The sequence below is a fragment of the Abramis brama genome (assembly GCF_963993115.1).
Source record: "Abramis brama genome assembly, chromosome: 17".
Lineage (NCBI taxonomy): Eukaryota > Metazoa > Chordata > Actinopteri > Cypriniformes > Leuciscidae > Abramis > Abramis brama.
This window is the reverse complement of record NC_139979.1, coordinates 14,473,786-14,501,742: the sequence shown is the minus strand read 5'-3', so window position 1 is coordinate 14,501,742 and position 27,957 is coordinate 14,473,786. Positions and strand designations below refer to the sequence as shown.

At 36.4% G+C, this 27,957-nt stretch overlaps 2 protein-coding genes across 4 annotated transcripts; one reads left to right on the top strand and one right to left on the bottom strand.

Moving 5' to 3' along the window:
- Positions 1-31: 31 nt before the first annotated feature.
- hapln2 (hyaluronan and proteoglycan link protein 2) lies at positions 32-9,471 on the top strand. Of its 2 annotated transcripts, XM_084088684.1 has the most exons (7): positions 32-602; positions 682-779; positions 907-1,266; positions 1,571-1,687; positions 2,270-2,452; positions 3,009-3,282; positions 7,712-9,471. In XM_084088684.1, the coding sequence occupies exons 2-7, from the start codon at positions 686-688 to the stop codon at positions 7,722-7,724; spliced, it is 1,041 nt and encodes a 346-aa protein (XP_083944810.1). In that variant the 5' UTR covers positions 32-602; positions 682-685; the 3' UTR covers positions 7,725-9,471. The 2 variants fall into 2 exon arrangements, with proteins under 2 accessions (XP_083944810.1, XP_083944811.1); XM_084088685.1 differs by lacking the exon at positions 7,712-9,471 and having other exon boundaries at positions 3,009-4,466.
- Positions 4,107-27,871, bottom strand: bcan (brevican). Of its 2 annotated transcripts, none has more exons than XM_084088681.1 (14): positions 27,653-27,871; positions 19,292-19,374; positions 16,781-17,158; positions 15,897-16,071; positions 15,146-15,273; positions 14,670-14,963; positions 12,963-13,958; positions 10,918-11,910; positions 9,842-9,949; positions 9,537-9,695; positions 7,731-7,813; positions 5,738-5,882; positions 5,477-5,662; positions 4,107-5,271 (listed from the first exon to the last, which is right to left on the bottom strand). In XM_084088681.1, the coding sequence occupies exons 1-14, from the start codon at positions 27,655-27,657 to the stop codon at positions 5,147-5,149; spliced, it is 3,858 nt and encodes a 1,285-aa protein (XP_083944807.1). In that variant the 5' UTR covers positions 27,658-27,871; the 3' UTR covers positions 4,107-5,146. The 2 variants fall into 2 exon arrangements, with proteins under 2 accessions (XP_083944807.1, XP_083944808.1); XM_084088682.1 differs by having other exon boundaries at positions 5,477-5,659.
- Positions 27,872-27,957: the final 86 nt, after the last annotated feature.

Below are 27,957 nucleotides of genomic sequence, written 5' to 3'. Positions count from 1 at the left end.
ATTGATACATATATATAAATTGAGACAAAAAAGTATCTTTCAGTTTCTGGTTGGCAAACATTAGTGGATCATGTTCATAGTTGATGGAGAAAAGAGCTCTGTCATCATATGATTGCAGGTGCCACTTGGTTTGAAAGGCTATTTTCTATGTAATACAATGAAATGTAGACATTTTCTAGTCTAAATATCACATCCATTGACTGGTTCCTGGGAGACATCATGTGTAATCACCAAATGAGCATCTTGATTCATCAACAAAAACACACTGTGAGGTTTGGAAAATTATATTTTTTTCACCTCTGGGCTTTTTATGACTACCACAAAATTGTGAAGTTGCCTCCATCATCTGAGGTTTACTTGTTTCAGGCATTCCTGGTCTGTCTTTCAGAGAAAGGAACAATGAGAGTCTGTGTGACACTCATTAACATCTGGAGCAGAGGAGAGAAAAAGCCTGCATACACATCCAACACTTGTCAGATGACCCTGATCTGTGTGTTTCTCCACTGCAGCCAGAGCATCTGTGACTAGAAGAAAAGAAGATTAATGTCATGGACTTTTTCTGGATGTCCTTTTCAAATTAAGGATGAAGGCTGAAGACTAAGGTGAGACTTGTCTTTTCCTCGACGGCTTTCAGTTTGAATCAAATATCAATAAAACTTTAACCAGCGTTATGTTGTTTAGGGAAATGATGGAATCCACAATGAACTATTTCACTCTGCTAGTGATTTCAGCCTGTTTCTTCTTGTGTACCTCTGCAGAATACCACCATCATAATCAAGGTATTGCAGTTGATTTTAGAGACTTTGTGATTACAATATAAACATGATTTGAAAGCTAAAATGATTTTTAAAAAATGTATCTTTACACATTTTAACATAATATTAAATTACACAATGTTTTTTCTAGACAATGGCAAAGAGCTAAAATACCTCATGGAACCTCTGGTACATGCTGAGGTCACTGCTCGTCGTGGACACACAGTTGTTTTGCCCTGCATGATGAGGTTCAAACCACTGCATTACAGAGTAAAGTGGACTAAAATCGACCCCCCTAGTCAAGGAGTGGAAAACATAGTGCTTATAACAAATGGACATGCAAATAAGCAGTATGGCTCGCTGGGGCCTCGAGCGTCTCTCCTGCGTGCACATGACCGGGATGTTTCCCTCCGTTTGACCGATCTGGAGCTGGAAGATGATGGCAGCTACCGCTGTGAACTGATCAACGGGATTGAGGATGAAAGTGTTATTATTACGCTGAGGATTGAAGGTAGGACAGCGCGACAATCAGGAATAATCTTGACTTTTATAACAACAGTAAATAATAATAATAATAACAAAAGTTATAAAAACAAGACTACTACTACTACTATACTAATTTATGATTATTATTAGTAGTAGTAGTAGTCTTGCTGTTGTTATTCCTTTTTAACTTTTGTTATAATTATTATTAGGATAATAATAATTAATAATAAAAAATATTTTTGACATTTTATGAGGCTTAAGCATTAATATTTTTTTTTACAATTAATATATTCATTATGATATAATTATTAATTTACCATGTATTTCAGGGGTTGTATTTCCTTATCAGAGTCACCATGGTCGGTACAGATTTACTTTCTTTGAAGCTCAAAAGGCCTGTGCTGAACAGGATGCAACACTTGCCACCTACAAGCAGCTTTACCGGGGTAATAATAATATTTACACATTTTGATTGTTTACTTTTATGTGCAATTGTACACTCTTGAGCAATATTGTCCAAAGTTTCATTAACAATTCAGCCAAAAATTCTGTCATCATTTACTTATCTTTTTTTTTTTTCATACTATGGAAGTCAATGGGGACCAGCAGCTGTTTGGTTGCCAACATTCTTCAAAATATCTTCTTTTGTGTTCAAAAGAACAAAGAAACTTGAGGGTGAGTAAATGATGACAGAATTTTCAGTAACACTTTAGTTTAGGGTCCTATTCTCACTAGATAGTTTCTTATTGCCATGCATATTACTAGGATATTGGCTGTTTAATAGTATTTATAAGGCGCATATTAATGCCTTATTCTGCATGACCATATAATCCCAATACCTAAACTTAACAACTACCTTACTAATTATTAACAAGCAGTAATTAGGAGATTGAGGCAAAAACTATGGGCAAAAGTCATAGTTACAGTAAGAATTGGACCCTAAACTAATAGTGTGCCTAAATCCCTTTAAGTTGGCTGGTATGTGTTTGGTGCTTATACCTGTATCCATGTATGATCCTACTTTTAAGCCTGGACTGAAGGGTTGGACTGGTGCAATGCTGGATGGCTGAGCGACGGAACTGTCAATTACCCAGTCCTGCACCCACGGCCGGCTTGTGGAGGAGATCTTCTATCAGGCATCCGAAGTTATGGGCCTCGTCACAAAACACAGGCCCACTATGATGCTTTCTGCTTCACCTCTACCACTAAGGGTCAGTGAACAGGGAATCTGCTGTAATTGGAATTAGAATGGGATTCAGATGATGAGAAAACATATTTATTACCAACCTCAAACCTTTAAACAGTAGTGTATATCATTTTTCCCCCAAAATCTGTGTCTAGATCTGTGATCCTTTCCTGAAACAATAATTGTTACAGTATTCAGGTAAATTTAATCAGTTTGAGGACGTCTTTTAAGGGAGAGATCTTAAACTGTTTCTGTTTAAAACAAATGGCCATAAACAGCGTTTGTTTCCCCAATAGACAAGAAAAGAGACACACCCGATCAGATCTCTTGTTTTTGTCTTTAGGAAAGACTAGGAGTCTGTTACTCTGTGGAAAGACATTTGAGCTTTCACTATGCCCACATGAGACTGTTGAATATGGCACTGGAGACTTGAATGTCAATGACAGATATAGGAATTGCACCTAGAAACAGTTCAATTTGTTGTGCAGATCACAGTTGTTCACTAAACTTGTACATATGGGGTTATTATTTATTACTTATAAATGTAAAAATAAAAATAACTCACTTTTTTGCTTTCCCAGGCTCTGTTTTCTTCATTCCAGGGCAGTTGAGTTTTGTCAAGGCTGAACATGCCTGCAGACGGGAGGGTGCCAGTCTAGCGAGGACTGGTCAGATCTACTCATCTTGGAAGTTTCAGCAGCTGGACCGCTGTGATGGAGGCTGGCTGCAGGATGGTAGTGTACGATTCCCCATCATCAACCCGAGGGAGCGTTGTGGAGGGATTGCAGAACCAGGGGTTCGGAACTTAGGGTATCTCAGCGAAAGTTTGCGTCGTTATGGGGCTTATTGCTACAGGTAACTGCTCCAGATTTTGCTGCCAGGTAAATTTTTGCTATAGGCTGTCTGCACTTATGCAACACACTACCCTAAAGGTGAAGTCCCTAAAAGGTGCAGAACGTATCCTTCATTTGTACGTATGGGCCCCACTAGAGGCTCTCTGCAGTGTAGAGCTGCAGGAAAGGAAATGTATGAGCTATACACTTAGCATGCTGGTTTACAGCTAGCACTGGGTTATATAACAGTTCATTAAATGAGCTTGTTTTAAAGCAGGAAATATTAGATCCTTTTGTGAAAACTTCAAATTAAGAGTGGAATGACACAGAAAGTCTTTAGCCTACTCATGCTTGAATAGCTGCTAGTTTGAAATGTTAACTCTTTAGCTCTGACTAAGGCTGTGCAGCATATTTCAGTGGCAACATGTATTAAATATATAGCACCTAAATATTTTATTGTGTAGCACTATATACCGGATGGTACCTGGTGGTTGGATTTTCATTTATTTATTTATTTTAACAGTCAATGAGCAAAATAGTAAGATTGCAAGATGTGAAAATATTAATTTTAATACATTTTATATTAATAAATTACCAACAAAAATATTAAATCTGTATCTGCTAGATTTTTTTTTTTTTTGGTAACAGTCCTAATGTTTCATTTATAAATTACATACACATGCACAGTGTTTTTAAACTGCGACAAACCATAATCTCAACTCAAATTCCCATTAAATATTATTTTCAAAATATTCTTCAAAAATCTCACAACTAGTGATGCTAGTTAGAATATTAACCAAAGAGTTTTTAATTCTTAATAATAATCAAGAAAATTCATAAACACATTTCTTATTGTAATAACTTTTTTATTGTGATTGCTCTGTTTGCTTGGAATGTAATTCATTCATTCAGTTTCTAGAGTGATGAAACATGCCCTGGTATCAGGCTATCAAAAACTAAAATATGATTTTGTTAGTGATGCATCTCTGAAACTAAATTAGTAGTCTACTAAAAATGGCCATCCTCCAGAGTAGCCTACAATACAGACCTGAATAACTGAGCACCAAGTTGCAGAATGACCAAATGTTTTCCCATAATTAGACTCAACGTGGGTCTTGAAATCACAGACATTGTGGATTGCATATCTACCCTGCTTTATAAAGCTTTGCTGACCCAATGACTTTTTTGTATTTTATGTTTTTTTTTTAGAAAAAGTTGACATTTTTATGTATTTCACTTCTAGAATATTCTAAAACCAACGACACGAATCAGAATATTCCTGTTTATTAAGTTAGGTCACTGTTAGTCTAGGTCTAGGTCTTAAGTTAGGTCTCTGTTGAGTTGCTGAACTCAAGTTGAATCTTGGTTGGCAAGGAAAATCGAGGAAAAACACAGGATACTGTGAATGTTTAAGAATGGATAAGTGATGCTAAAGGGCAACAACATAAAACAAAGTAATTCAGACCAGCTGATGTTAGACAGCATGTGTTCATAGGTTTATCTCATAATTTATTAAAAAACAAAAACAAAAAGAAATGGGAGCCTGGTCAAACAGTTACGAGCTTTGTTTGGATGTTGCTTTTTATCAAGTGTGCTTTTATCTTAGAATTACAAAATGTAATTCAGTGTCATGGTCTACACAGAAAAATAGAGAAGAAAAAGAATGTTAATGAGTCTTAAGTCTTCGGTTACAGATGTTTGCCGTACTTAAACTGTTATCTGATTTTACCATTTAAAAAAAAAAAGTTAAGTGGGACAGATTTCTTTATATAACATTGAACTTTGTAGAGTTGATCGATGTACACCTTAAAGCAGGATAAAAGAAGGAACAACATAATAAACAGGAGAATGAAAGAAATAATGAAATGCTATGCAGTGTGCTTGTTTCAAAAGTTCCATTTTATATCCTTATATGCAGGTGTTGTTTTTGTTGCGGTGTCTTCTATGACTATTTCCTTGTTCTGACCTGTGGGCCATGTTACCAGTTCTCCATTTAAGTATGCTGGTCCCACTGTAAACAAAATACATGAAATAAACACGGCACGAAAAATGTTGGGATTCAATGGCTCAATCCTTTAGTTTAGCAACAACAGTGATGCTTAGGCATGTATAATATAATATAATATAATATAATATAATATAATATAATATAATATAATATAATATAATATAATATAATATAATATAATATAATATAATATAAAACAAATTTTCACCTGGTGTACAAGTGATCTTAGGTTCCTCCCACTGTCCGTTGCTCTGACATGTAATGACAGGATTCTGTCTCTGGATGAAGCCTGGCTCACAGTAGAAGCGCACCTGTGAATTCGCCCTGTACTTTAGTTGACGACGTCCAAACATCTTAGCGTGCAGCACAAGAGGGGGCTGACCACAGAACGCTGCTAAAGAGAAACAAACAACGATGATCTTTTGCTCTTTCTGGGCCAACGCGTCCCTGCAGAAGGTGATGTACTCACCAATGCCCTTCTTGCAGGTGTAAGAAAGCTGGTAGTTGCAAGGGATATCACTCCAACGGCCATCATCATACCACACAATGACAACACAATCCTCCCCTGATAGGAAGTAGCTGTCTGGTTGTCCACGATACCAGTTCTCAAACAGCTGACAGAGAGAGAAAGAGAAAGGAAAAACAGGGGAACAAAAATAAATACATTTAATTAAATATTGGAACTTGCAGTTGCAGTCTGGAAAACCCTGCTCTAGTGCATGTAATATTCAACTAGTAAGATACACTTCAAAGCTTAATGCAAAAACATAAGTGCTGCATGGGGTGTATAAAATTTCGGTGCTCTTTGGTTGTGGGATAATATATCTCTGAAGACAAGAATTCCAATGCACTCGAATGTTAGTGAAAAAAGTTAAAAAGCCTTTATTTCATTCCTGGCTTATTTAAAAAAATTGGTGAGAAGTACACCTACGCGTTGCGACTACATGCCTTCATCAGGGTGTGTACAACAAACAACGTCTCAGTTCATTTAACAACAGCTAATTACTCAAATTAGAAACACCTGGTCACTCTGTGTAAAGCAACTCGAAGGGAGAGAAAAAAAAGAAAAAAAAAGAAGAGGAATTCAAAGAGCATATCTCACACAAAAGTCATAAAGCTTAAAAGTATCATCATAAATATAATGCATGAGAAAAAAAAAAAGGAAGAGAATTCAAAAAACATCTCACACAAAAGTAATAGATCATGAAAATATCATCATACATATAAAGCATGAGAGAAAAACAAAAAACAAAAAAAAAAAAATAAAAAAAATAAAAAAATAAAATAAAATAAAACAACATCAAAAACATTAACACAGCACACAATTCAAAAAACACAAATCAATATTATACCTACTCAATGAATCACCTCCTTTTATGAATCAGGTAACACAGGTCAAAATACATCCACCTGATAAATGTATACATCAGATAATTTGCAGTGTAACTATTTTTCCAAGAGAAAAAATAAATAAATAATTCATTACAGAAATGGTATAAAGTCTAGCTCTCCGTTTAAGCCTGGAAATGTAGTTGCTTTCAATGTATAAATCCAGAAAGACTCTCTCTGTAACAACCTATTAGCCCTATCTCCTCCCCTGATTGATTTCGGGATATGTTCAATGCCAGTAATTTTTAATGTACTTGGACTACCATGATTCGCATCTCTATAATGTAGGGCCATGGGGTATAATGGGTTGCAGACTCTAATCGCATTTTTGTGCTCTGCTAATCTGGTCTTTAGTTTTCTTGTAGTCATCCCTATATAGAAACAGCCACATGGACACTCCAACCTATACACCACGAATGAGGTATTACAATTAATAAATGATCTTATTTTCAATTCAGAACCAGAGGTTACATCTCTAAACACATCAGTCTTAACCATATTATCACAATGATTGCAATTACCACATCTGTAATTTCCCACACTTAAGCTTAACCAGGTATTTGATTTCTTAGCTGGAAGATGACTTCTCACAAGTTTATCTTTGATTGTAGGTGCTTTTCGGAACGCAATGGAAGGAGATTCAGGCATGACTTCTCTTAGATAAGGGTCACTCATAACTATTTCCCAATTACTTTTTATAATTTTCTTAATTCTGTTAGCCTCTGTGCTATATTGTGTCACAAAATAAACTGAATTGTCTGAATCTTTTCTTTCTTTTTTTTTTCTCTCCCTTCGAGTTGCTTTACACAGAGTGACCAGGTGTTTCTAATTTGAGTAATTAGCTGTTGTTAAATGAACTGAGACGTTGTTTGTTGTACACACCCTGATGAAGGCATGTAGCCGCAACGCGTAGGTGTACTTCTCACCAATTTTTTTAAATAAGCCAGGAATGAAATAAAGGCTTTTTAACTTTTTTCACTAACATTCGAGTGCCTTGGAATTCTTGTCTCTAGTAAGATACACTGTCTTATTTTTTATTTTTTATTTTTTACAGAAAGCCAAAATAGGCTCACCAGAGGGCTCCCATCTGACCAACGGAAATCTCCCTCGATGGTCTTGTCATTGAGACCGGTCCACTGATATTCCCTGTATTTATCTAAGGAAAGAGAAAAGCAAAGAAATGCCAAATAACCAGCATACACTGTCAGTAAGACACAACACAGACTCCATTTCCAGTTTAACACCCGGATGTATCATATATGACAAAAATGCATGGGACTCTTAACACAACCCTCATTCACTGACATGAATAAGGTCACATGTTCAAAGCCCTTCAACGTTTTGATGATTGTATAGAAATGCAGAGGAAAATGCTGGGCCCCTCAATGTTATGTCAACAAACTTGGTCCTTTATGAATTCCTTTATGTACTGTAAGCTAAACCGCTTCAGCAGCTTGACACACCTCTTTTTGACTCTTTATTTACGCAATATCACTCAGGCAAGAGTGCTTCTTTTCTGATTCAGTGATATGGTCGTGGAAGAAATTGTTTTTATGTAACAGTTCAGTAAACAAGAAGTTAGTATTAAGCAGGCTAACTTACATTTTAGAGACAATATTGGCATTAGCTCAGTCCATTTTTGCTCTTCACCAATGAAAATAGCTCCAAACGAAGCCAAAGCAGATTTATCCAGTGCAAGTATCCAATAAACACACTGTAATGTTTTGTTCCTGAATAAATCCAGAGGTGGACAGTAACAAAGTACATTTACTTGAGTACTGTACTTAAGTACACTTTTTGAGTATCTGTACTTGAGTATTATCTTTTCTGGAAACTTTTTACTTTAACTTCACTACATTTGAAAGACAAATATCATACTTTTTACTCCACTACATTTTTGTCAAGGTCCTTGAGTAGAAAGTAGTAACGTCAGTCAGGGGATGATTTTGGTTTGGAAATGAAAGTCGGGTTGACACCAGAACCCGACGTCAGATTTACGCCAGAACCCGACGTCAGATTTATGCCAGAACCCGACGTCGGACAGACGTTGGATTTTGGTTGGAAATGAAAGTCGGGTTGACGTCAAAGCCAAAAAACGAAGCCAAGGGCACTTTTTGAGGGAACAGCCATTTGGGTGTCCGAAACCATTGTAGACGTTATTGAGTGCACTTATTCAATCTCATATTCAATCCCACTACTGGAACTGTGTTCTAGAAATAAATTTGATATTGATATGAGGGTAGGCAGGCATAGATTCAGAGGCATAAGGTACTGTAAGTATTACATTCAACAATGCAACAATAATAAAACAATGCATTGACATTTACTTTTTACTTTTGATATTTAAGTACTTTTAAAAACGAGTACTTCTGACCAGTAGTATCTGTACTTTCACTCAAGTAAGGAAGTTGTGCACTTTGTCCACCTCTGAATAAATCAGTGTTTTTTGAACAAATTGGCTGAGTAAAAAATTCAACGACTTACTTATAATAGAGACTTCGCTTTGTTTATTGCTGATTGAATCAGTGTTTTTGAACAAATTGGTAGAACGAATGATGATTGACTCATCACTCACTATTGCGCCACTGGTAGAACGAATGATGATTCACTCATTACAGAAAGAGTTACTGAAAAATCAACACCGCTTGTGAAGACTGACAACATCTACAACCTGAAAATGACACCTGCTTAAACACATTCCATCGGGTTCAAATCAGGAGGCGGCCCCTTCTGTTGATCCTATCAGTTTGACTTCCTATCATATGATGTTAAAAATTTAAACTTGATGGAAAAGTTTACATTTTTAACATCATATGATAAGTCAAACTGATAGGATCAACAGGAAGGGGCCAGCACTACAAACAGCTGTTCAGACATACCATTGATAAACTCCTGTTCCTCAGGTGACATAACAGAGACCAGGTGACCTCCGCACATGCGACAGTGCTGCTCTGCTACCTCCCATTTCTGCCGTTTAGTGAAATGTTTGTAACAAAACCCTTGGAACTTTTCCCATCCTGGTTCACAGTGCTCTAGATCTTTTTTGGAAGAGAGAGGACAACATTAAGTGCATTAAGCGGTCTAATTTAAGGCAGTTGTGGTAAAAAAATCAATAAAAAAAAAATCCTACAATTGCTAATTTTTTTACAATGTAAAAGTATAATGAGGCATGCAGGTAACTCACCTGTCTCACAGAAGTCTCCTCCATAGGTGGGTAGACAGAGACATCTACGACCTGCTCCACTGTCCACACAAGTCCCTCCATTTTTACATGGGTTCTCCAAACATGCATCTAAAAGGCAATTCACGTTTTTATAGCTGACTAATAAAATATTGCACATAAGTAAAGGATATAAAATCATGTATGATTATAACCACAAGGTGGCGTTACTATGCAGTAAAAGCCATTTTGAGACCGTATGGCACACAACTTGTGGACCACAACTCAAAAAACATGCTAAAACTGGGTTTCTGATTGGTTCTGTTAATCTGTATTTATCTAAAACATGCCATGGCAGAACCGAATCCATTGCCTTTTCTTTCTGATTGTTCTGTAACTTATCAGTTTCTAGTCATCATGGCCCCACTAAACTCCTCCTTCATGCACCACTGAAACTATTTGTTGTGATGGGGGTTACACGCTTCTGATAAATTCTCTCTGTCTGTCTGCACTGTAGTCTTTGATAGATGTGCTAATCAGTTGTTACAGAGTAGTGCATGTCAGTTATCAAGTTTCCAGGTATTTTAAAGAGATATACTGTATCTAACAATGTTTGGAGGATAAACAGCGCCCCCTTTGGAGATAATATGGGTAGCTCAAGATAAACGGTGCTATCACTCCCATCTGGTTTATTTGTTATTTAGTAAAAATTAGGAGAAAAATAAAATGTTGCTATTACAAATTAAATAAGATGAAGTACTAAAATGATGAAATGAAATAATAACAAAATAAAACTGAATATTATTTTTTTAAATAAAAAAAATACTTGCTTTTTTTTTTTAAATGGCAAAAGCACATAACAAAATTACTAAAGCTGAAACTAAATACAAAAATAAAAGATCACTCAAAATATTAATAAACACTATAATATAATAACACTGGTTTAAAAGGGCCTAGTTTAATATTTTATTTATCATTAAATAACACTAATTTGCAAGTTTTTTTTCTCTCTTCAAATGCCCACACCTCCCCCCATAGTAAATGAATGGAGAACTATAGAAGATATTTTTGACCCACATGCAGTAGTACAATGTGTTTACCTGAAATGTAGCCTGTCCTATCCAACACTTTCTGTGTAGGGCTGGCAGGTAGAGTGGCAGACTCAGGTGTGGTTTTAACATGAGTCTCATCTTCCGTATTGTCTGTGTTTGCTTTAGTCATGAGTTCATAATCATTGTCATCATCATCATCATCTTCATTGTCAGTTGTCGTAGTGGATGGTTTCTGGGTTTGCTCTATGTGCTCATCGATGGGAGCATTGGTGGAGTCAGATTCACTTAAGGCTTTGATGTCTGTGGTAAGTGCAGCTTCTCCACTGAATTCAACATCTGCTCTGAACTCTCCTGGGTTTGTGGAAGAGGCCACAGACTGCCAGATAGGACTTTGGGTCCCATGAGGAAGAAATGTAACCTCCAGACTTGCTGTGGGTCCCACAGTGCTGTCCTGATTATCTTCATTATCACTATTGGTTTCATTATGCTCCTGCATATCTGTCAGGTTAGAGGGAGTGATGGTGGTCACTTTTGAGTATGGAAGATTAGTAACTGAAGACCAGTTTCCTGGAGGTTCTCCTTCTCCAGAGGACTCATCCTTATCGCTGTCTTCAACGTTGAAAGTTATAGTAGAATTATTAAGCTCAGTGGATGTGGTGATTAGGTGATTAGGTGCTTCTCCAAGCCCTTCCTGCTCCACCCTCTCCAGTTCTTCTTCCACAATCCCAAGGCCAGATGGAGTGGTGCTTTCAGGGAGGACTCCTTCCATTTCCTGTGGAGAACTGATTTCTACTTGTGCAGGCCCATGCGTGGTTGATGTGCCAAACAGATAAGGCATAGGGGTGGTCAGCAGTGTGACTGGCAGGACATCATCATGATCGCCAGAACCTTCAGACGACTCGGTTTCCTTCAATGTTGTGCTCACAGTCGAATAATCACTGACATCATCATCATCTGAGACACCAAGAGACACAGGAACAGCTGAGGTCTCCTCAGTATTGTGATGGTCTGCAGAACTGTTTTCATGAATGGGTTTAAAAGCTGACAGTGAACAAAATCAAAGAATATTAATGTCATTTATAACCATGATCAAGACATGGAAATCAATCAATCAATCAATCCATCCATCCATCCATCCATCCATTCTGTTTAACATCCTTCCCTCGAGAATAATAAAAAAAAAGTATAAATTGAGTGTTCATTGGAGAACGCTCATTGTCGTTGAGACCCCTTGTCCAAGACCCCAGGACTTTTTTTTTAATGGATTCAATGGAGTTTTGAGGTTGAAATTTAAAAAAGTAACAAATCCTTCCCTTGCGGGTCAATTTGACCCCCATAGGAATGAATGGAATGCGAGGAATGCTTCAGTACACATAGAAAAACCTAAAAATGCTCAAAATTCAAACTAAAAATGCTACTTTGCCAAAAAAATTATATGACTTTAGCCCCCAGCGGAACAGCTCATTTACTCCATATAGAGTTATATGGCCATCTAGTGGCAAGAGTCATGACAGATCATGTTATATTTTTTTTTTCCACAAGAGGTCGGCAAAGACAACCAATGTAAGATATTTTGAGCTGAATTAAAAGGTTTATGCATGAAATTGTGGGTTATTTTGAATTTAATTTGAAAGAATTTGAGGAATGTGCTTAAATTACTAAATTACTATGTATTTATTATTTATTGATCAAATCTAGTCAAAGGTAAATACAATTAAAAATAAAAATCTCCCAAAAAATTGCATAAAAAAAATAGAAAAAATATTATCAAAATGAAATTAAATAAGCTTTCTGGACAAAAAAAAATTAAGTATAATTTTAGGGCTTCGGGTCATTTTGACCCGCGAGGGAAGGATTTGTTACAGGACGCAAGTGAAGTTTTGTCCATAAGGCCTCTAAACCATCAGAGTTTAGGGCTTTTTCCAAAAACTTTCCAAACATGATTTAAAGAATGAATGAATAAATAAAAACAATTTTAAAGGTATTTTCAATTCAGTTCTGAATGGCACACCACCCTGATTTTGGAATATTTTTGGACACAAAAATATAATTTGCTGATACACTCAGTGAATATTTTGTTTCTTTTTACTTACTTGTGCTAATATTGTTCAGATGTGTTAATGAGAAGCTCTCAGTCTCAGTTGTCGATGCTCCATATGTCTCTGATATATTTGGGGTGACCAAATGTTCTGCCTTTTCTGTGGATAACAAGGACAAATCCTCACCGGAACCATCCAGCCAATCTTCAGTGGTGGATGTTCTTACTGAGGTGGACTGAGTTGTGTGTGTAAAAAGACCTCGTTCTTCATCTGACTCTGGAGCTTCTGTGATATTTCCTGCATTTTCCTCGACTGTGGCACCTTCAGGAAGATATGTTGAGGGACCCGACTGGACTGGAGAATTGTACGTTGTGGTGTCATTGCTTGAGTCATATTCCATCGTAGTGCCCTTAGTAGTTGTAGAGATCTCGCTAGTCACATGATCTTCATCCTCATCCTCTACGCTGGTGTCAGGCATGGGTTGGAAGTGTTTGGACCCATCTATCTCCTTCGGCTGAGAGGACGGTGCCTCTGTTGTCTCAGGCTGAGCCTCTGTAAGTGGGATGAAGTCAATGGGCTCTCCTGGCTCAAAGTTGGTCTCTGGCATAGGTTGGTAGTGTCTATGATTGCTGCTCTTAACACCATCAATTGCAGAAGATTTTATTTCTGGTTCTCCTTCTTGCATGACATTATTGTGTTTTGGATCCATGAAAATCTCTGGAACAGACTCAACTTTTTGCCAGGTGACCTCAGTGGACTCAAGATATCTGTCAGTGCTGGCTGGGGTGGCGATGTCTCTTCTGGTGCTAGCAGTGATATCTTCCTGAGAGCTTGGGGTGTGGTTGTGTTCCTCAGGTTCTGAAGTAGTCTGTGTGCTGTAGACGGAGAAGGACTCAACAGCCCCCTGAGCTTCATTTTCGGACTGTTGAGTGACCTGATCCATGCTGTACTCCTCTTGGGGATCTGTTAAAGTCACAATATGCTGGTCTGTGTCCTCTGGCTCTGTTGCCGAATAATCTATAGGTGGGACTGTCTGAGAGTTGCTGTTAGCTGCAGAGGAAGAGTAGAATAGATACATTTATCCAAGCATTATGATTGTATGGTGATTGATTATGCTTAATAATTTAGGTCAGGGGTTTCCAACTTTTTGATACCAAGAACCCCCAAACATTATGATATCAGTGGGAGGGACTAATTTCCTAAAATATAAAAGTAGTTGTTATATTTTCATGTTTAAAAAAAATCCATTCATACTGTGTGAGAAAAATATATTTAAGAACACAATGCATATTAGTGCTCTCATATATCACAGCTTTTGAACTGTTATAAATGTGACAACAAAATTAAATAGCTAGCTTTTACATGGTCATTGTACTAGGAAATTGTTCAAATATTATCAAGAAAACATTTACTTTTTTATAATTTTTTTTTATTTGAATTTTAATGTCATACAAAGAATGTCACAGTTACACAAATCAAACAATGATTTGTCCCAAAAGAATGATTATTGCTCAAATTAGAGTTTGTTATTCGTATGGTCTAGACTCTAGCGTATGCCTGCATATACGGTACAAATTGCGTTCCGTAAGGCTTTCAAATGGAACGCTTATTTGATGCCTTAGATACGGGATGATTCTGTATTATACAGAACAGTGGCAACTCTATGTGCAGCCCTAAAAATGCATTCATTTCCCTCAAATTTTTTTCAGACCCTCTAGCACCCCCTGGGGGGGTCCCAGATTCAAACCCATCAGTCAATACCTCTAAAGCAGTAGGCATCATGGGGAGTATATGGTTCCGGGAATCCTGTTTGATTGCTAAATCGATAGACTGTCTTGACACCAGGTTCAGAGCCCCCACACCGTTCACGAGGGGTCACAATGGGGTAGCGAACGCTTCCATCAGCAAGCCAGCCAGGACTGCAGTGATTCAGACCATCATTCCATGCGGCATACAGCTGGCCAGTGGTGGCTAGCTGAGCTCCCTGCTGTTCACAGTATGTCTTAGCTTCTGACAAGCTGAAACGCTGTGGGGTCGACCCATGAAAAACCTCCCCTAAAAACAGTTACATCAATGAATGAACAAACTTTTTGGAAAACATTTTTGCTTTCAAAAGTCATTGTAAACAGGGTGCATTCTTTGAATTGGCACTTCTTGCCAATATCAAGAGCTAATTTAAAGCATAGTTAGCATTGTTTGTAAAAGTGAATATTAGCAATGTTTTGGGATTGGTTTACCATGAATGTTCTCCACATAGCAATACACGTCAAAGAGTTCATCATTTTCCATCATGCCATAGTTTCGAACACCTGGTAATCCATCCATGTCTCCAAAACAGCCTTCACGGGGCATTTGGATTGGGTATCTAAGAAGGCATTGCATTAAAACATTTTAATGGACTTGCATGTATTTTTGTCATTAGTAAAAAAGCTTAATCTTGTTGTTACCTAAAATAATTTCACTGTTTTATATCGTAAACACTGTGGCAGGACAATGTTGCACTGGTTAGTGTCTGCCCACTTTTTCAGCAGCCTTGGCTCCAGAAGTATTTTTCCCAATAATCTTTCCAATAGGATTTTTTTTCTTCAACATTACAAACTTTGATTTGAAGAAAAAAAATTCACAGTGCTTCATGGGAGTGGGCAGACCTAAAGAATTCCATTGCTGCGATTTGCTTGTCATGAATCATTGAGATTTCTTTGCAGAATTATTATAGGTAATATATAGTTTTTCACACGGACTTCTGATGTTAAACATGATTATTTAAAAAATAGGTTAAAATATTGTGAGTTGATTGTTTTAACAAAAGCATATACCTCATATATCTATTCCAAATATTAAATGTTTTATTTTTATTTTATTTTAGTTTTTGCTTTACTTGTGAATAGACAAATTGCTAGTCCCTGGAAACTTGTCTGCATTACATCTAGTGCAAGCATACACCTCACAGGGTGGCATAATTGGTTATTTGATGTGTATGTCACTCACCTAACAGAGCGATCTGAAACCCAACCAGCGTCACACTGCTCATAGCCACTGTGGTACGCAGCCACCAGCTGCTCTGGAGAAGCTATCTGAGCTCCAATGTCCTCACATGCTTCTTTGGCCTTATCAAAAGTGAAAGCATAGCGACTTGAGGTGTGGCGGTAGTGGAAAACAACACCTAAGAACACACAGCACATTAGTGATCTCATTTATCACAGTGTTTGAACTGTTATAAAGTATTAGTAGCCATTTACTAGTGTGGAAACTAGTGTGGTCTTATTAAAACACTGCATTTGAAGAAAACAGTCACCGTATTTTATTATTAGCTGTAGCAAATTTTGCGCAGCACAAGTGTTTTCAACATTGATAATAATATAGATTTTTTCTTAAGCATCAAATCAGCATATAAGAATGATTTCTGAAGGATCATGTGACACTGAAGACTGGAGTAATGGCTGCTGAAAATTCAGTTTTGCTTTCACATGAATAAATTACATTACAAGTTATTTTAATTTGTAAAAAAAAAAAAAAAACGTATATATATAATTTTTTTTCCTGTATTTTGAATCAAATTTTTATTTTAAACTATATATTATACGTATGTTTAAAATAAAATATACTACAGAAGTCTCTTATGTCCACCAATGATGCATTTTTTTTATTTTATATATATATATATATATATATATATATATATAATGAAATGTTCTTTTATATGTATTTGTATGTATTTATATGCATTTTATATACATTTATTTAATACAATTAAGCAGGAATTTCTATCACAATCTTATGAACTACTTCAAACCACTACTGATTATCATCATGACAATATGTGGCAAAATCTAAAGTTTTGTCACAGACAGACACTTTAAAATAATAATCACCTTTTACTTTGACTTGGGCCTGGTCGTGAGCATCCTCCAAGCCGTGCTGGACTTCACAGCGGTAGAAGCCTGTATCATTTTGCATCAGCCCATCCAGTCTGAGGGTAAGATCAGCTGAAGAGGCAGCATAATTCAGCAGTGAAGCCCTGCCTTTATACAACTCACTCACCTTTACCCGCTCACCACGGGCCACTAGGATCTCTGTCTCTCTGTTTGATGAAAGAAAGCTCCATTTGACTCGTGACTGGGTCAGTACGGCATGCCGACCCAAAGACAAGGACCGGGAGAGACTCACCAGGCAGGGCAGAGTCAGGGAGCCCCCCAAAATGGCAGACACTGGGCTATCAGGAATGGCCACTTGTAAGAATGTGTTCTCATCTGAGGAAAAGACACGAATGATTGAGGTACTAAAGAATTGACAGTTTAATACTGAACTGAATTGGATTTCCATATTCAATATTTAAAGCTTAGGTCCCACTTTACATTAGTGTCTTTAACTACTAATATTTAAATGTATCATTTGACAATGCAACAATGACAACAATGCACTTATTATGTATACAAGTTTTTACATTGTACTTATATTAAAAAATAATAATACCTGCATGTAATTACAGCTGTAATCAATTTTGGTAATTACATCTATAATTACACTCCCCTTACCCCACCCTTACACCTAACCAGATCACAAAACCTGTTCTTTTAACTTTACCCATATCCCACCTCAAAAGCAGCAAAAGAGTTCTGGGTTCAACTTTATTTTAAGGTGTCCATGTTACAGTGTAATTATACATTTAAGGACTGAGTAATATTAATTAAACAATATGTAATTGCTTACTATAGGGTAGGGTTATGAATAAGGTTTTTATAAATTACTGTTATTACTACAGTAAGTAACATATGAAACAAGGACACTGTAAAATAAAGTGTTACCGAGTTTTGCAATACAACATGAACACAATAAGTACTGAAGGGGGTGGATTGGAATCCACTGCTGCTTCAATGTATATGTAATGAGTGATTATAATCAAGGTATTAATCAATATTTTTCCTTCTAAATATCAAATGAGTTTAATGACTTCTCTGGAGATTTTACTTTATTATAGAAGTTACCAGTGTGATCAATGAAATGTTCTTTTCATGTATTTGTTGCGACCTAGAAGTATTATTTATAAGTATTATTTTATCATTTCATAATTTCCTAGAATAGGGATATGTTTAGAATTATGTAAGGGGAATCACTATAATTTCATTGTAATTTAATTTGATAAATATTCTGGATATTATTCTGATTTATGTTACTGAGAGGTGAAAGTTCAGTTACGATGATGTCATAGGCCAGCACAGAGGGAAAAAAACAACGTAGGCAGGCAGAGAAAAAGTGAACGTAGGCTATATCGCGGCTGGTATAAGATGTTGTGTTGCTTTGTGTAAAAAAAGATAATTTCAACAGAACTGGCTAAATAAAGTTGCAAAAGAGAAGACGGAGTCTGTTTTAAGTGTGCAACATATTCTTTTGATATCTGAATGCAGTAACAGTGCTTGCTCATTTAGCCCGGCTTCAAGAAATGAAATAGGGAAATGTTTTGTGTTTGAGAAAGGTCTTCAACGTGTTAAAACAAATAGGGGTCATTGAAGTCTATAGTTTAAGGGACCATTTCTCAGTTAAAGCCTATATTTTCCATTTAGACTAAAGTGTCCTATCCTTGAGAGAAAGAACTTGTTATCTTGATGTTTTGAGACAGGACTCCTGTTTATAGTTAGAGCCTGGCCAAATCCAACCTTGGAACCATGTCGGTGTGTGTTAGTCTTCTTGGTTACAGGTTAAGGAACCACTGGCATTATTGGAGATTGACTGAGTTGTTGTTCGGGACATGCTGGCACCCAGCAACCCAAATCTGCGACCTGGAAGGTCACGACGTGCCTGACTTCAGGGTGCGAGTGTCAGCTGCATAATCTATAGAGATATGCTTCAGTCTATCTGTATGTGGAAAATTACTATGTTTATCTATTTCTTAGCCAATGAGAATCATTCAACCTGTAAGCAATGACGTAGCTTAGACCTTGGAAATGGTATAACTGCTGTGATCTTTGTAACTGTAAGCGGGGCGGCCTACAAAGTCTTGAAGCTGACTTCTGCTGATGAAACCGCAAACTGTCTTCAGTAAAACTTTTCTTCAATTTATTATAATTCTGACTCCGGGTCTTCTTTCAAACATCTGGTCCTTGGGTCCTAAGCTGTTAACCCCTAACAGTACATTGTATCAAACATGTTTTAATGTAAGTACATAGTAGTTAAAGACACCAAATATAAAGTATGACCAAAGCTTATAATTACATTATACTGTGCATTTACAGGCTTTACATTGCTGGAAGGCAATAAAAGTGCAATAACACACTCTGTAACTGGTATCATAGTGTGAATGTTTGACTCTAAGAGCTATCTGTGACCTGCACTGTTGTTTATCATTGATCATATCCTGTGTCTTGAAGAGTAGAGGTGAGACAAACCTGCTGTAGGATGTAGGACGGCCGAAGATGACAAGACAAAGAGGCAGATGGTACGCAGCAGTATATGCAGGAACATCGCTGATCTGAGACCGAACACACAGAGAGAGAGAGAGAGAGAGAGAGAGAGAGAGAGAGAGAGAGAGAGAGAGAGAGAGAGAGAGAGAGAGAGAGAGAGAGAGAGAGAGAGAGAGAGAGAGAGGGGAAAATAGAAACAAAGTCAAAGAACAGCATTATAAAAGTCAAACTGGAGCTGTGACAAACCACAACATAAAGTCTTTGTGTTGAAATGAAAGAAGCAAACATTTATTTCCAGTACAGCAATTTTGCTATATGTCACTGAATTTAACTGCATTCTGTTCCAGTGTAAGTTCATGGATATTCATAGGGGGAAATGACACACTGTCTTGTGTGAGAAAGTGAGCAACTGAGAAAGAGGGAGAGAAAGTTCTTTGTGCCTCTGCTGTTGCCAGATTGTGTGAATTCACATACTACATTTTTTAATTCACATTCTGAGTTCTTGAGACTTTTGAAATAACTGTTTGACTGCAATTTTTTTAGCAAGTTTAAAACCATTAAGTGACTAAATTAAGTGACTTTTAATATGTTGAATTAAGGAAATAAAAAAGGGGTTTTCAAACTTTTTAGGAGGGATCACCGCCAAGACTCAGCAAACCCAGGGACCACCAAAAACTATAATAATAAAAAAATAATAATGCTAATAAAAATAACTGTCATCAAGACCATTAAAATAATCCATAATTTAAAAATGTTATCTATCTATCTATCTATCTATCTATCTATCTATCTATCTATCTATCTATCTATCTATCTATCTATCTATCTATCTATCTATCTATCTATCTATCTATCTATCTATCTATCTATCTATCTATCTCTCTCTCTCTCTATATATATACAGTGAGGAAAATAAGTATTTGAACACCCTGCTATTTTGCAAGTTCTCCCACTTAGAAATCATGGAGGGGTCTGAAATTGTCATCGTAGGTGCATGTCCACTGTGAGAGACATAATCTAAAAAAAAAAAATCCATAAATCACAATATATGATTTTTTAACTATTTATTTGTATGATACAGCTGCAAATAAGTATTTGAACACCTGAGAAAATCAATGTTAATATCTGGTACAGTAGCCTTTGTTTGCAATTACAGAGGTCAAACGTTTCCTGTAGTTTTTCACCAGGTTTGCACACACTGCAGGAGGGATTTTGGCCCACTCCTCCACACAGATCTTCTCTAGATCAGTCAGGTTTCTGGGCTGTCGCTGAGAAACACGGAGTTTGAGCTCCCTCCAAAGATTCTCTATTGGGTTTAGGTCTGGAGACTGGCTAGGCCACGCCAGAACCTTGATATGCTTCTTACAGAGCCACTCCTTGGTTATCCTGGCTGTGTGCAGAATTCTAGCTGATAGACAGGTGTTCAAATACTTATTTGCAGCTGTATCATACAAATAAATAGTTAAAAAATCATATATTGTGATTTCTGGATTTTTTTTTTTTTGATTTTGTCTCTCACAGTGGACATGCACCTATGACAATTTCAGACCCCTCCATGATTTCCAAGTGGGAGAACTTGCAAAATAGCAGGGTGTTCAAATACTTATTTTCCTCACTGTATATATAAAATTTATATTAATAATATTAATATGCTCCCTGAACTACTTAAAAATTACTACCATATTATAATATGTGGTACAGCAAATAGCCACATGATTAAAGTTCAAACTGACATTTTCATAAACAATAATAAATAAACCTATATATTGCACAGTGTTATCCACATAAACACAAAACACTATCAGGGTAGCACACTTTAAAAATATGAAAAATATGAATTTTCCCATAAGAATATATATACAGGTAAACCAATTAACAAATACTTAAAATATTTTTCATAATCTTCTCCACAGATCCCCCTTTGATGCCCTCTGGTTGAAACCTCTGGTTTTAAAAGCATGAGCCTGAAAAGAACAAAACAGAAAGGCTTGCCTACATTTCTAATTTTCACTGCAGACCCACAGCATAGTCTTTAGAGGGTGTGTTTATTCTTTACACAAGGAGATTTTGCAAACTTATAATTTGTGCTGAATAACATTTTTATTTGTTTTATTTGGCTTTATGTGTGGCTAACCTAACCCTTTGCATTTTTTTTTTTTTACAAGCCTTTCTGAATCAGAGGTTAGTCGAGAGCTTGCTGGACTGAGGATTTGGCAACCCTGTGCTATGTCCAGCTGGCATGATTCAGATCTATGGAGTCTTTGGAAGCTCTTGTATGTGCTTTGAATTCTGACGAGTCATCGAACAGACTGACTATCCTTTTCTAGACATGAGCATCTTTTTACCAGTACATCCATCTCCGCTAATGTCATCTTTATGCACCTGTCTCTGTGCAGCCCTTAAACTACACACAGAGCACAATATAGACTGTGTTTAGTTAAAACGGCCCAGTGAAAGGGAATGTTTTTAGCAGCTAGATGGTTTCTAAGTGAGACAGGCCGAAATAAATAAATAAAAGACCACCTGCTAGATCCACTGAAATACTGTTTGTAAAGACTGAATGAATTGAATAGTCATGCCTCATAGAGTGAGCCAGAAAAGCAAGTAGACATAACAGTGGTCCAGTGATTCTAACAATTTTTAAATATCTCAGTGATTTTTTTTTTTTAAACCCATTTTCAAATATTTTATAGTTTTAGCAACACTACAAAAGCAATTTTCATGTAGGACTCCAGGCACAGTTTAAATGAAGTGGAAGGTAATGAGTTGATTACATCAGTTTAACATGATAACATATCATTGACTTTAAGTTATTTTAACAACAGGATGTTTACGGTGATGTCTGTGCAAAATAAGGGGTCATTTAAGTATCTAATTGTTACTCTTCTCTGTTTACATGAAATCTTTTACAACCAACCAGATGTGAAATTACAGACTACATCCCTAAAGAAAGACCCTGATCTCTGATGTGTAATGTTACCTAATAGAGCGCACGCTGATGTAGAGGACATTTACTGATGCAATGTGAGTTTAAATCAATGTTTTTTTGTCTTCTGAACAATTAATCTGTTTACCACTCCGTTGATTTTGGACAGCAAATTCAGCAAATGTTCCTTATGGACTTATTTAAAAAAAAAAAAAAAAAAAAAAAAAGTTAAAAAAGCACAAAACAAACCTTTCAGCTGTGCTGCCATTCTGGAGAAGCTCAACACTTACTTCAGCAATACAAATCAAAGAAAAATAAACACAGATGTGATGTTTATCTAAAGTAAGTTTTGTTTATTAGTATGGTTGAATTGGATCATCAAAGGTCAGCAGCAAAGACACTGGTTAATAAAATGAGATTAAATAAAAAAAAATGTTTTACATAAAAAATAAACAGTATGATTTGCATCTTCTTGAAAGAGCAACAATTCCACAGCACACTTCCTTGATATAACCTTTTTCTCCTGTTTTCAATTTAAAAGTTCACCAAAGATATGGCCCATTAAGCGCTCTGATCCAGAGGTTCAACAGAAGTGGTTTACTGTAAGTACAAGACAGGAACTACAAAGGCCAGAAAAAGCTGAATTCTGGGCACAAAAGCCTCAGACGCACCAGAGCAGGAAGTTCTGACGCTATGGTGCATTTTTTAGAGATGCAGAGTAATGGGTACATGGAAACGGTATGCCTGAGAGAAAAAGAGAGAGAGATGAATGGAAACTGGCATGAACTGGTTGACCAGTAGTTGGATACACCAATGTGTGTCACCGCCGCCATAGAGGAGGAGTGTGTTTGCAAATTCACTTTACCTCCTCTAAAAGTGCACTTGGACTTTAATCTCCAGGATTAAGGAGAGAAGTAATTTTTGTGGCAGTTTTCAGAAAGGAAACGCCAAAGACTGAACAAAGCTGTATTGCTGTTTAAGCAACTATCTGCAAGTATTGCATCTGTGTCTCTGTTTATCTTGTAACCTGTTGTTCTTGAGAACATTATCAACAGACGCAGCAACATTTCCATAGGCCAAAAGTAAATCCAGATGGCTGCAAGGGCAAACATGGAGGACAGGGCCCAGCAACCTCAAGAGTGCTTAGGCAAGCATCTTCACGGACGCCTGCTGTCTGGAATACAGGATGACTTCATTTATTTATCTTACATTGATTGTTCAGAAAGTATAAGAAGCTCACAATTCCCTGCTGAAGACTTGGTTAGTCTTGGACTAGTTTGCCATATTATGCCCATGCTGGACCTTTTGGATCAACTCTCAGACAAGGGATGGTAAAACAAAGCAGACATACTTTCCCTCACACATCATTCTCTGTGGTATGCTGCTCTCTTTTGCATTTTTTCCTTTACTTTTCCATGTGTTGTCTATCAGCTTGGTCGCACTATACACCCTTGCTCTTTCTTCTCTCAGTGACACACCCACCCTCAAACTCAAGCCATTTCTAACCTCGCATGACTCTCTGTGACTTCGTCCATCACCCGGGGCAACAGCACTATCCCCAGAAACACAGACCGACCGGAACTCACACAGAGAGAGACAGAGAGAATAATTCTCCTAGGCTGCAGAGGTCTGAGGTGTTTTTAGCCAAGCAGGCAGTGGTAGATCTGGCTAGCCAAGCATACAGCCATTCTCTGAGCTCTGTAAGAATCTGCAGAGAACGGATCTGAATGGTGGACTGAGCCTCACAACTAAACCAGAAAAAAACATAAAAATAAAGGATACAAAACATATTCACCTTATGTAGCAAGGCGGAAGCAAGCCATTTTTTCTGTGATTGTGTGGGCACTTCTGATTCATTAACTGATATATAACTGGAAGAATAACAAAATGGTTAAATAATTTGCGCTACAAACCAGTGTTTATAACTCAGTAATTATCAATAATGTATTATTACCAAAAACATAAATTTTCAATGAATAAAAACATACACTACCATAAAAGTTTTTTTTATTTTTTTAAAAGTTCTTAAAAGAAGTCTCTTATATGCTCAACCAAGGCTGCATTTATTAGATCAAAAATATAATGTGAATTATTATGACAATTAAAAATAACTTCATTCATGTGATGGCAAAGCTGAATTTTCAGCAGCTATTACTCCAGTGTCACTTAATCATTCAGAAATCGTTCTAATATACTGATTTGGTGCTCAAGAAATATTTCTTCTTATCAATATTCTGCGTATATTTTTGTAGAAACTGTTAAAAAACATTTGCCAGGATTCTTTGATGAAAAGAACAGTCTTTATTTGAAATCCTTTGTAACACTATAACATGTCTTTACTGTCACTTTTGATTAATTGAATGCATCCTTGCTGAAGAAGGATAAGGATAAGGATTGCTGAATAAGGAAGTATTCATTTCTTTAAAAAAAGGCTTTTGAACAGTATATATTGCCATTAACCTAAATTAATAAAAGTGTTACTTTTTTAAAGAAACTATAATATAATATAATATAATATAATATAATATAATATAATATAATATAATATAATATAATATAATATAATATAATATAATAGTTAAATAAATACTTAAATAAATAAAAGTTAATAATGGACAAACTGAACCTTATTGCAAAGAGTTACTATTTATAGAAAGACAGGCCGATTTTATTTTTCTACAAGCTGCAAAAGCTAAATTTGCTTTACATTAAGATGCATGTTTAAAATCATTTAAATAATCTCCTCAGATCTGAACATAGTAACATAATTAATATTAAAAAAAAACATTTAAGGGGAAACCGTGACATTAATGTATGAATCAAATGAAGAAAGTATGCAACATCAAATCTTTTTTTCTGGGAATCTGCAACAATCCCATCCTGCATTACTTTCTCAGTGGTTTATCTCAAGTGACCTTTTACTCTTCACATTGGGGTGATCAGGACGGGACATGAGTGCTGTACAGTTAAATTAGGTCAGATGTGTCCTGCAGGGGGTTCAGGCGAGTATTTGGTGATTGAAAGAGAGAACACCTAAATAATTTGAGAGGAACTGACAAAATAATACATTTTTATTCCAAAAGAGATACTAAATGTAAGTGAAGGCGTTTGTTCACAACGTCTTTAAAGAAAAGCTGCAGTGGATAAGAAGATGCCCGGATGCCTCACAGCAGGACTCAAACAGTTTAACAATCTGACAGATGGTATAAAGGATCTTCATCCTATAACCGTTTGAAAAACACTCACACATCGACTGACTTCAGCTCTGTTACACCTATTTGAGCGATGGGTTAAGAAACAAGCTGAGCCACTGGGAAGATTAAAGGCTGAATAAAGTGCTGTAATTTTACATCTGAAAACACACTGCAGACATTCCCACTCACTGTCTCAATAGAATAAAGGTAAATCGTGTAAGCACTGGAATAACTGCAAATGTAGACCAAACAGGTATTCATGAATCATGTCTCTCATGCTACATTTGGCACCTGGATTTCTGCTTAGTTCGCTCCACAAAGCAAAATCATCCAGCAGGTGTGCTGCAGATATCTCTTCCCCATTTGTACAACCACATCTAATATTTGTGTTTACAAAGCCTTTAGTCTCAGGCACAATATTAAGATCTACTTAAATTTGCTGGAGTCACTAAAATCAGCACAATGTTAAAATGGCATTTGACAAGACTCAATTCAACCAATAATATAACAGTGCTGGGTAAATTACTTACAAATTCTTTACTGAATCGTTCATACGTACGATGTAGTTAGTAAAAATGTAGTTAGTAATGTAATCCATTACATTACACATTTTAGGTCAAATAATCTGACTACATTTTGATTACTTTTGACTTAATTAATTAATTACTTTTGATTACTATTTAACTTGTTTGTAACATTGAATAGAATAGGATAATGTTGTACCATTTTGATATAAAAACAATACAAATTTTACCATGTAATTATAACCACCTAGTGGTTGGTCTGTGTGTGCAATTTCACAAAACTAGAAGACATTGTAAATGTAAATAAGCAATATGCTTTTTCAGAAAGGAAAATTTTAAACATGAAAAAGACGAATTAGGGAGAATCTATATATTATGAATTATTTACTGCCATTGTGTAATTTTTGGAATCTGATTACGTAATCCAGATTACATGTAATCTGTTACCATCCAGCACTGTTTATATAGATTTAGATGTATATATATGTATGTGATCTGATACACAAGAACAAATTTTGTTCATGATTACATTAGCAGTTCTTCTCAGCACTCAGTAATCTGAAAAATATTATCTGCAGAGTTAAATAACTGACTATTTTTGTGCAGTAATTGTATCTTTAGGTAATGGTTTACTACGGTTGCTGCAAATTCATTTATCTCGACTGCAGGCTCAGTTTCTGCTTATGCATATAAGACACACATTCACTTAGAAATGTCAAGAGCAGGTGCCGTCTCTTTGAAGGCTCAGTCTGTGAAGAACACTTATGCGCCTTCCAACACTGACAAGCTTTAAAACACATTCTAAACAAATTCTAAAATTAATTCTCACTACAAGCACTCCAGGAATAGATACACGAATCCAAATGAAAAGGGCTTTACAGCCTGATGCCATTAAAGAGCCTTTTTAGTTTCTCTCACACACACACACACACACGCACATGCACACGCACACACACCCCTACCCCTAAACCTACCCATCACAGAACACTTTCTGCATTTTTACATTTCCAAAAAAACTCATTTTGTATGATTTATAAGCTTGTGTACCCATGGGGACCTCAATTTAGGTCCCCACTGTGACACGAGTCCCCATGAGTCTGTGTGCATTCAGGTTGAAGTCCCCACCGGGATAGAAAAACATGTACACACACACACACACACACACACACACACACACACACACACACAAAACTGTACTCCATGGTGCTTTAAAAATCTAGATGCAAATAAACTGATCTCAAGAACCTATAATGAAACATCAAGAACTATAAATCTCAAAGACCCATTTGCAGCCAAAAAATATTCATAAAAAAAAAAAAAAAAAGGTTCTTATGAAGGACAAGTATTTAAGAAAGTATTATAAGACACACTTTATCAATTAACACCTATTAAATAAAGTTAGCCTATATTATAACAATATTCTGAATAGATACCACTCTGGATAATAGTCTGTACCAGACTAATGTCTAATTCACATGGGATGATGCAACATGCATATTCAGCATTGTAATGTCCACCATAGAATCTTATGCTGTGTGCTCAAACTTGAACACATGCAGGGCAGAAAATATTCTTCATAAGCTGAATTCACTTACTAATCCTAAAAATTATCCTCAAAAGTCAAAATCCAATAGCCATGAAAGCAGTTTTCTAAGTTCCAACTGATTACAGAATCATTATAGTCAATTTAAAAGCCACATACCTCATTCCAATGGATTCCTATTGAAAAGCCCCCGTTTAGATGGAGAATTGTATAGTCTCATAGAGTGCAGAGACTGGAGATGATGGATGCTGTGAACTCGTCCAGAAGAGGAGAAGAAAGAGAGAGAGAGAGAGGATGACAGAGAGAGGAGGAATAAAGGCGCAGGAAGGATCTCCGATCAACCCACTCTCTTTAACCAACAGGGTTCATTTTCCCATTTGTCCCTTGGACCGATGAAGAAAGTGGGAAGGGACGGAGAAAAAAGTTAAAATGTCCTAAATTAGAATGAGCTACAAGAAAGAGAA

What these genes read in the sequence shown, in the direction of transcription:
- hapln2 (XM_084088684.1), top strand. Translation starts at nt 686, where the DNA reads ATGATGGAATCCACAATGAACTATTTCACTCTGCTAGTGATTTCAGCC. An exon ending in TATTACGCTGAGGATTGAAG is followed by an intron (nt 1,267 to 1,570) that starts GTAGGACAGCGC and finishes CATGTATTTCAG; the next exon opens with GGGTTGTATTTCCTTATCAG. An exon ending in CTTCACCTCTACCACTAAGG is followed by an intron (nt 2,453 to 3,008) that starts GTCAGTGAACAG and finishes TTGCTTTCCCAG; the next exon opens with GCTCTGTTTTCTTCATTCCA.
- bcan (XM_084088681.1), bottom strand. An exon ending in GGCCCAAGTCAAAGTAAAAG is followed by an intron (nt 16,072 to 16,780) that starts GTGATTATTATT and finishes GTGTGTTCTTAG; the next exon opens with GTGTTGTTTTCCACTACCGC. An exon ending in TAGGACAGGCTACATTTCAG is followed by an intron (nt 9,950 to 10,917) that starts GTAAACACATTG and finishes ATTGCCTTTTAG; the next exon opens with ATGCATGTTTGGAGAACCCA.